Here is a 10,426-nt window from a genome sequence, read left to right as displayed (position 1 = left end):
GTTGCAATAGACATTGAAAAAGCCCATCAATTAATTATAAGCTTAACAATCCAACTAATTAAAAATGTAAGTAAGTAATCAACCTTTTAAGCAAAAAAGAAGGGGAAATGGAGACTTGATACATCAAAATGGTAACTTTGTCATTTGTGTTGTATTTCATTTTTCTTGTTCCATATGCAGAATTTGGAAATACTATATGCCTACATTGTATGACTATATATGTGGTATTCATTTCATGTGCCCTTATCAAATACCAATACAGATAAAATCAGTATGTATTTAATTAATTTGATGAGTGAAATTGAATGTATGGAGTTTGATCTTCAGAAGGAATAACAAGAAGCCAATCTTCTCCATTAATATATGAAGTGGTCATATATGGAGCTGCCTCAGATTGCTTCAACTGTTTCCCATATGCCACTCTATTTGTTGCGTCGGATCCGGGACCGTAGCATTCATACTCCCCATACGACACCGTTCTGAAATAAAATAAAACACGATTAGAGGTGTCACCTGACCAGAGAAATTTGGTCACAGGTACTGCAGACAATCCAAGGATGAAAGATCCCATAGTGAGCTCGAGGTTTTTTTACCCCCATGACTAACTCATTCATCTTGTTTTGCTATTTCTATTTATTTTCATATAAATATTAAGAAATTATAATAAAAAAAATTGAGAATCATTTTCAATATCTCAAATTAAATTTAATTATAGTAACAAAAGATGCATGATATATTGAGAACATACTGATCTCTAGAAGGATCTCTCCAGTTATTCCAACCATCAGGGGAAACAACATCGGACATGTAACATTTGGCGAAAATGGTGGTTGCATAATGGCCCCAAGCTCGTCCCAGCCACACTTTCCCGCTCCCCCTAATGCTGCATTTCACGAATGAGAACCCCGTTTTCTCGTCCGCTGAATCCCTCGCCTGAGCCGCGATGCACCCGCTCACAATACCGCTTTCCTCCACTTTTGCTGTCGAATTTATCGTGCACTCCTGCATTTTTTTTATGTTTTCTCTCTATTATAAGATGTATGCTAATTATTATAGAGTAAAGGTTTGGTGCCAAATGCAGAAAAAGATATTGGTAGAAACTTAACTATTTTTATAATTTCTAGAGAAGCTACAAATATTTTAAATAATTTACACAGGATTTTAATAGATACAAAAAGAAAAAAATAAATAATAGGGCTCAAATGAAGTGCTCAAGGGGCTCGAGCCACGACCAAGTTGAATTTTACGACCAAGTTGATTTTTACTCTCTTTTATAGTATCTTTAAGTTTATAGTGCAAAAGCTCCTATCAATTATCTAACCATCAAAAAATATAATAAAATTAAGAACATTATTTCAATCGATTTTTTTTTCTGCCTCCGCTGGTGTATTGATATAATGAATTGAACAAGAAATGTAACACCACTAAACGGAAAAATCCTCTACACTTTTTTTCAACAATTCCAAATGAACAAAGGATATTTTGTTGAGGTATGTAACTAATAAATATGATAAACAAATACCTCAAAAAGTGATCTAGCATTCCCAAAAATGAAATCAATAGATCCCTGGATGAAACATTCTTTATAATAATGTCTGCCTCTAGCATCATTCAATGTGTCTTGAAATCCATAAAATCCACATCCATAAAATGCAGATTGATCGCCTGAAACGCTAATCGCCACCGCCTGCCCTCCGCTTTCCCCGGGATCCGGTGCCGGAGCTGTGTTCTTCACCGATTTTTATAGTTAAATAAAAATAATTATTAAACTGATATAAGAAATACGAGCTTGGGGAGGAGAAATTACCACAAAACTAATATTATATGCTATGAAATTGGAAGCCGACACGGCAAAAGTAGAACTGTAGTTGGTTCCTCCGGTCGAATTAGCCGTGTCGTTCCATGCTATGGCCGTGTTGCGATAGCCTTTACCCTGAATTATAATATTCGTTTTGTTGGAGTTCACCATCACTTTTTCCCTGCACCCATATTAACATGTTTTATTACCGACGTGACATGTACTGATGAAATGAAATATATAAAAAAAAGTAAAAATAAAGGGCGGGGGCGGGGGCGGGGGCGGGGGCGAACCTACCTATATGTGCCGGTATCGACCATGATGAGCGTCCACGAGCTGCTAAAATCCGGGGCCGCGTCTATAGCTTTTTGGATGCTGCTAAAATTGGCGCATCCCTTTGTGCCAACCGTCATCGACACTGATCTTCTTCGATGATTTGAGATTCGGACTCCATTTTAGGGTTTCGTTACATGAACTCTTTTGCCTCCGATGATGATGATGGTGATGGTGGTGGTGGTGGTTGTGATGACTCTGGTGTTTCTTATAGATAACATCTTCTACATTACAAAATATGTCTTCTAACCCTAGTTTTCGGCCTACGTTACACGAAAGCTCCGCTCCAACCATACGACAAATGCTGGCTCTAATGGTGGTTGAAGTCGAAGAGTAGTGAGAGGAATGGAAGGAAACTATGAGAGAGAGAAGCAAAATGGCTATGGCTGTGATCCAAAAGAAGGTGGTGGTTTTTGTGTTCATGGTTTAGGTTAGGACAATTAATGTTGTGGTGGTCTTGTTTAGGCAATATTTGGCATGTGGGATGATGTTGTTTTATGGTGGGGATGGGGGTGGGGTGGGGTTATGATTTGTCGTAGGATGTAAGAAAAGCATGGGTATTTGGTGAGAGAAAATTCAATAGTGGGAAAGGAGAAGATATGGGGATTTTGGTCTATTGAATAAATCATACGCTAAGCTAAGTGTATAAAAGGTAATTATGGTCGGTGTTGTATTAAATAATTAGGGTCTAATGTATTTTGGAAGACCGAATGTAATGGAATTTTTGGGCTCTCGTCTAGCTGTGGGAACGATCAAAGCTACCGTATTGTAAGTTTTCAGAGGCTCGAAAGACCAAATTATACAATGGAGTTTTTGACTCTTGTGTGGGGTCGGTCTTTAAGGGCGGAGCTACTGCATCCGTTGCAGTAGTTTGAATGACTGAATGTAATGGAGTTTTTCGACTCTCGAGCTAGTTGTGGGGTCGGCCGAGGGGGACGGCAACGACACATACATCCGTATTACAAGCACTTTTATTGGAGTTATTGACGTGTATGGAATGGGTTATACTATATTTGTGAACTGATTCTTTTTTAAAATAAGCTTGGATTCAAAGTGTGGCCATAGACGCGAATTTAATTTGTTGAAAGTTATATTTTATTAAAAAAAATTGAAGAAAATTCATGTTGCTTGAAAGGGCATAGCATATTTAAATTAAACTTTTAAGTATGATATACACATAAAATTTTATTAATAAAATATTTATTATAATTAGTGTTCTATAGAAATGGTTGAATTTAAAACTGGGAATTCTCACGTGTGTTAATTCCATCTCGAAGCGGATTAAGGTTTGAATTTAGTGATATATGGATTGAAATATAAATATGTATACTATTAATTTATTTGATTGAGAAGTAGTACGAGTTACTCGTTCTCATCCAACTACTATTATTGTTTAGAAGATAAATTAACTCAAATAAAGTCCATGATTGTGAATGTTTTCCATTTTACATAAAAAATCAAGACTCGTCGATCAGTGATTTATACATATTGCATCCATTCCAATTAAACATTAACTATAATTAATAAATTTTATTTAAGATTTAAAAAACTATAATTAAAATTAGAGGTATTAGCTGCTAAAATTAAGAACTTTGATCAAAATTTGATATAAAACTAAAAAGTAGATGGAAAATCGTGAACTTTGAAGTTATAACCCACACGTTGCGACAATAAGAGCATCCGCAATGGTGCGGATGTCCCGGCGGACTTCCCAAAAACACCTCCTGCCACGCCATAAGGACCTCCCACTGCACTGCCACGTCATAAGGACATCTCACTGTACAATGACGGACATCCCCAAGGACATCCCGGCGGACATCCACAAAAAAAATTGGGACATCCGCCGGGACGTCCGTCATGGCACCGCAATGGCGGACGTCACGATGAACGTCCCGGAAAGCCGCGGATGTGCGGTGTCCGCAGCCGACGTCCGCGTCCGCCCCTCCCTCGCCTAATGGCGGATGTCCGGCACGCCGATCCGACGTCCGGCGGGACATCCTCCATTGTGGATGCTCTAAGTCGACTTTGGTGATAGCTCAAGTTCTCAATCTTCTTATGCCCATCCATCATCTACTCGTCTTCTTCTTTGTGCAACCGCTCTCTCAAAAGACTACCTTCTTCCTTTCTCTAGGACATTGGATTAAGTTATTATATCTAGAGAAAGTGAGGAATTGAAGTGTGATTTTGGGAGAGAATCAAACACCCTAGCAAACTATTTTCAAAAAATTTGAAAAATACTCCTTTCTTCATCAATTCGGAGAGAGTCAAATTCTTTTGAATCAACATTATATCCAAACTCATTGCTCTCTTTTGAATCGAGGATATAGTAATTTTTCTTGGATCTATCAGTCTAAGCAGGAGACAATAGATCGTGATATTATTAATCATTCTTTGATTCAAAGTTGCATCCCATCTTAATTGAAAAAGCAAATAATGTTTCAAGAAGAAATTTAGTTCTGCTTCTATATTGCTTTTGTATTGTTTTTTCTTTTTCGCCCTTTTCATGTCCGAGCTTGCATAATTTTCTTCAATATCTTTTTGTTATGAGAAAACGGATACGATGTCGTTTGGAGCTTCTCAAAACAACACAACAAGTAGTTCTTTTAGAGCATCCACAATAACTGACTAAAGCACGGACTAACGGTTAGGGCGTGGGGATGTCCACCCACAATAGTGGACTAACGCGACGGACGTCTCGAAGTAGGACGAACGCTCATCCACGCCCTAACCGTTAGTCCGTGCTTTAGTCCGCTATTGCGCGAACAGAGGACAGCTAGCCGATTTTTTAATTTTATTTTTATTTATTTTTTAATTTTTTTATTTATACTCAATATTTACAACTCATTACACTTCATTTTTTTAATATTTGATAAACACTAACAATTAAAATGAATTAATCGTATTTGTCAATATGTTTTATTGGCTAGGGTGTCAGCTAGTCCTAGTGTTAGCCTATTATTGTGTTGTGGTTAGTCCTGATGATGTGACAGGCTGTGGTTAGTCCTAGTGACGTAACATGAGGTGATTTTAGTTAGTCCTAGTGCTAGACTAATGGTTAGTTCGTCTTATCGTGGATACTCTTAGAGAACTCCTCGTACATATTCTGACAATATCGTATAGTACTAAGATTTGATTTAGGGGAAACCTGACTCCGTAAAAATTGAGTGTAACATCAAAACTCATAACTTTTCTGTCCACTTTTTAAATTCACTAGAGATGCCAAAATTGTAATTTAGCATATAATACCATTTAAAATTATGACCAAACCATTAATGAATTATTGAGTACTAATTGGTACTACTACTTAACTAAATTAAAATTAATACTCTTTGTCTCAATAATCATGCCATATTTTCCTTTTGGGCCATGAAATAAATGGGCCATGAATATTGGCCCCGAGGAAATATTTAAATTTTATTTAATTTTTTTTATAAACATAGCATGAATTTTCTCAATTATTCGCTTAATAGCATCAATTTTTTCAATCCGCAGCTTCGAAAAAACAAATACTAAAACCATAACAAATACATAATCAAAATACAAACCCACATCCGAAGAAAAAAAAAATCTTTATTTCAGGTAACACAAAGGTCGAACAATACATTTATTCAAACATTAAACCAAGATATTGAAGCCTACCATCTTAGGGTAAGGCTAGCAAATACAGAATGCCAAAGGATAGAAGTTGCCCTACATATATATAGCAAGAAGCACACCATATTTTGGATCCATCCATCCATGCAGGTGGGTGCAAGCAACTACCTCCGCCGCCCCGACGCTGCCGCCGAGGCGGCCAACGGAAGCTGGCTCTTGAGTTATGGTGGAAAGAGTAAGAGGGAGTGAGGAAGAAGAATGGTTTGGAATTTATATAGAGAGCATATGTTGGTAGTCATGAGGGCAATAAAGAATGAGGTGACTTAACTTGGAGTTTGTGATCACTTTCGGTTAAAGGCAAACAAATAGGGAACAAAAAATATAGAGTGAAAATATAGGGTGGCATTTTGTAGTATCTTCAAGGGATATGCCAATAGCATATCTCCAATTATAGATCTCAATATTATTCATTGCTCCACAACTTTGCTTTTTGGCATGAGCATGCTTCCTCTATGTCAAATATGTCTCCTATTTCATAATTTTATACTACTAACAAAATGATGTTTTAAAATGAAAATTTTGAGATATGATTAATAATGAAAAGGAGTAAATTTACTATTTTTTGGTGCATATTTGGTTTTTAACAGCATATAAGAAAGTAAACACACCGGTTAAGATTTACACAAGAAATACCCAAAGTCAAAATTGTCGGGCAATACATAAGCAGTTCAAAATAGAAACAATAACAAAAAAACGTATAAGTAAAAGCAAGTGTTCTATCTAAAACCATTATATAGAAGAAAAGTCACACCACCCTGATGCTATATCTTTATATCTTTCGAAAGAATATTCAGTGGCATAAATCTATGTAATATTGTTACGTGTAATGAAGGCTCCTTGCACTCTATTTAAAGCTCAATTTGAATAAAGATGTATGAGGATTAAGGATTAATTGCAGATGCAGTGTATAAAGTAATTAATGATAATCAAATAAATTATTGATGATGTATCATCGTATTAGTGTATTATTAAAAAATGTCTCACGATATCGTAATTGTTAAAAAGTACCAAACGTTTTCTACTTCGGTTAAGAAATGTCCCACTCTATTCATAGTTATGTCCATCGTTTTAGCGTTTAAATGTATTCAATCATCTAATTGTTCGAATAATCTATCGTGTATCTTATTTACCTAAATCATCAAAGAAAATAACATCCCTTTTCTTAGGAAATTATGAAACTATGAGATCTCATAAATTATGCATAAACAAACCAAAATTGAAGAGGAGGAATACCAAATCAATTCTCGATCTGAGTTTCTTCCTTCAGTCGATCTATTTCTCTCTCCCACTAGAATCCAAACATTTGGCGGCCAAATGGAACAATAAGGTTGTAACGGAACACCTACAAGATGCATATGCATATTAGATCAGATTGAAAAATGCATTTTGTGAACAACTGGAGTTTCAGTGTAGAAGGAAAATACCTTGTTGTTTAGATCACGGAGTTGAAGCTTCAATGCTTCTGAAGCCTCAAGCCATTTGGAATCATCGAGTCCGTCCTTACACGTCCACGCTCTCCCGAGCGCTATGCGCCAGCCAGCAATGCTATTTCTTATCTCTTTGTTAAGTTCAACCCATTCTGGAGCGCATCCATTTTTGTTAAGAATCCTGTATACGGTGTCTTCAGCGGGGTCGGCATGGGGGTTAGTATCGAGGTCCAGAGGCTTTCCCTTCCCTGGCAAGTTTTCGAATTGACCCTCTTCCATGGCATGCCACACTCGTTGCTACACCACATTTATTATATCAGTCTCTGATCTGGAAAATATAGGTCATTTAGATTGCACTACAGTTTAGTTACTAATTCAAGAGCCTAAAAAGGGTGCAAATTATGTAGAAATTCCAGTACAATTAGTGAAATAAGTGAAAAGATATACTCTGCTAAGATGGTTATTATTATATACTATGGGCCATTCGGGTTGCCATGTTTACTTGTAACTAGAAACCATGTCTATTCTTATCTCTTGTTCGGTTTCTTTTTTCTTAAAAGATCGGCCGTGACAATGTATCTTAGCCCGTCTCCACAATGCTAAAATTACATTGTATTATTGTATATCTCGCGAATATCCATCTCACCTCTACCCTCATTTTGGCTTATCCCATATTGTAACTCTCTATTATATTGTCTAATGATTAGAACTAGACTTTCTAGTCCTACTAAGTTATGGTGGATTAGGATCAGATATGGTGAATATGCGTGGAATTGCAAGCTGGATAAGGTGATTACAGTTAACAATAACTAAACAATGGATCTAAACAAGGAGAACGAATATTTAAGAAACTTTGTTTGCAAACATCTTAGTATTTCATCTCATGTTCTATCTCCTTACTGCTTCACCTGCATTATGCTGTCTACTGTAACGTTATAGATGTGGTATGAGGTTGGTACAATGAAGAATGAAGATTCAAGGTAAACCACAATTCTCCATTATCACTCAGTGACTCAAAGTGCTACAATTTTCAGTCACAGATTAACTGAAATAACATGAAAACCGGCCACAATTTCCAACTAACTCAATTAAATAATTTCTACAATTGACGACATATTACGTAAACACACATAAATCGAATAAAATTGATCCAAAATTTGGATTCCAAATCACCAATCGGAAAATCTCTAGAAATTTAGAGAAATTATCCAACGGTAAATCTCTAGAAATTAAGAGAGCTCAGAAATCAAGCGATCGGCAGAATATTTTCCGAGAAATCAGAATTATTCGAAAGGAATAGAATGTGTACCTGACGTTGTTGCGCTGTCCGCGGAGCTCCGGCGGGAGTTTGCGATCGTTGACGGCGTCAATCACGGAAGGGAGACGATCGTCCGAGACTTTCTTACTGGATTTGGGAGAAAATTGAGGTGAATATGAAGAAGACGCCTGTCTTCTGCTAGCTGCCGCTGATCTGGTTAAAAACGCCGGCGCCGATGAAGTTTTCCTGCCGCGAAGCGAAGCGCCATGGATGAAGGCCCACGCACTCCAAAGACTTGGGAAGTTGGGCTTATAAAATGGGCCCGATTTGTATGCTTTCTTCTATTTTAGTCCAATAGATTTTTATGCGTACGTGGCCGATTACTCGACACGTATCAATCTCATGGATTATGGTGTCACTATTGGTTTAGTGTTAGTGATGTATGATTAAATCGGAATCGACTTGAAATTAGATTCTTTAATGACTATTAGAACTGTTGACCATAGTTTTGTATAAATTGAACCGTAAATTAAAAGGTTTGATTTTGATTCTAATATTTTTGAACCATGGATAAGTGGTTCCAATTTGAAGAATAAATGAAATGAATGTACCAGTTTCGATTCCACATAACTAGAACCGGTTATTCTGAAATGTGGGTGGAATAGTACAACTTAGTGGCAAAAAAAAAGGAAACATTTTACTATTAATTGATAAATTTTATAGGTTGAGAGTTCGGGTCATGCTAGGTTATAAAGAAATGATGGAGTAAATAACTAGTACTACTATTATTAATCTTTATGAGACGAAGAAAAAACATTCTAGGTTGAGAGTTTTGACTACTTCTTTCCGACTTCTTCTTATTCCATGGCAGATCATCCCTCCTCCACCCCACACCCGTCGCGGCTTGCCAGATCCTGCGATTCCACCCATGCCCTGTCGCTGCGCCCCTCCCAACCTCCGATGCAAGTGCCTCGGCCCTGTGCCCCCACAGCCCCGCAACTGAGGGGGGCACCCCGTCATGCAATTGCTAATGCTCTTATTGATTGAAATTGATTAGATCAAATATATTGGAGGTTGCAATTGTGTATAATTAAATTTAAATTTATATAACAAACAACCTCGAAAAATCAAGACTAGTTTGGACAGGAAATTTGCAGTCGAAATTTTTGATGACTAAATTTTAGTAGTAGTTAATATTATGAATGACATTTTTATGAATTGCATTATTTATTTTATTCCTGAATAGAGAATAAAATACGTGGTCTAAATTCTAATATTTTCTTGTTCCAAATTTAACACCAAATTATTAAGGTCCTTCTTATTAAGGAGTGATGCTAGCCAGCTATCAAAAGTGAGATTTCGTCAATTAGGTAAATTAATAAAGTTAATTTCATATCTAGAAGGACTTTCTTTCATATTTTTGTGCGAATTGTGGGGAAATAAATCCAAGACCAAGACCACCTTTTACAATCCATTTATTTCAACTTCACTACATGCTTCAATTATTTCCTGGACCCAACATTTGACAAAAGTTGGGATCATGGGAATAAAGTTCTCAATTAAAAGCTAATGGTTGCTTGTTAATAGCATATATATTAAGAAAATACTAACATTTATAATCTTGTTAGTTACTTCTATTATATTGATACACTATATATATATTTTTAATAAGGATAAATTGAGAAGAATGTCACCAAACCTACATATCCAAAAATCTCTTCCTATGATTTATCTGATACATGGAGTATTTCTTTGGTAAATGACAACTATCCACATTATGTCAGGAAAGAGATTTATCTTTTATTCACTCAATTATTGTAGCATATACATACAGGGATATAGCAAATCAAATGTGTGAACGTAACTATACTTTGTACTAACTGCACAGCTATATTATAAAGTTTTTAAAATACTTTTCCAAGGCCAAACCATCCTAACTCGAGAAAACAAAACAAA

General features: G+C 36.3%; 1 protein-coding gene and 1 pseudogene across 1 annotated transcript; both read right to left on the bottom strand.

The window, feature by feature from the left end:
- Positions 1-216: 216 nt before the first annotated feature.
- Positions 217-2,334, bottom strand: LOC121786389 (probable pectinesterase 15). The gene is made up of 5 exons (XM_042185018.1): positions 2,096-2,334; positions 1,808-1,979; positions 1,523-1,729; positions 749-1,002; positions 217-479 (listed from the first exon to the last, which is right to left on the bottom strand). The coding sequence occupies exons 1-5, from the start codon at positions 2,209-2,211 to the stop codon at positions 284-286; spliced, it is 945 nt and encodes a 314-aa protein (XP_042040952.1). The 5' UTR covers positions 2,212-2,334; the 3' UTR covers positions 217-283.
- Positions 2,335-5,681: 3,347 nt separating this feature from the next.
- LOC121786953 lies at positions 5,682-9,490 on the bottom strand (annotated as a pseudogene).
- Positions 9,491-10,426: the final 936 nt, after the last annotated feature.

This window comes from Salvia splendens, chromosome 22, assembly GCF_004379255.2.
Source record: "Salvia splendens isolate huo1 chromosome 22, SspV2, whole genome shotgun sequence".
NCBI lineage: Eukaryota > Viridiplantae > Streptophyta > Magnoliopsida > Lamiales > Lamiaceae > Salvia > Salvia splendens.
Note: the sequence above shows the minus strand (reverse complement) of the source record. Positions and strands in the feature narration are given on the sequence as shown.

Coding starts and splice junctions, on each gene's coding strand:
- LOC121786389 (XM_042185018.1), bottom strand. CDS start 2,211: ATGACGGTTGGCACAAAGGGATGCGCCAATTTTAGCAGCATCCAAAAA. Junction 1,980..2,095: donor GTCGATACCGGCACATATAG/GTAGGTTCGCCC, acceptor ATATGGGTGCAG/GGAAAAAGTGATGGTGAACT. Junction 480..748: donor AGAGATCCTTCTAGAGATCA/GTATGTTCTCAA, acceptor ATTTTATTTCAG/AACGGTGTCGTATGGGGAGT.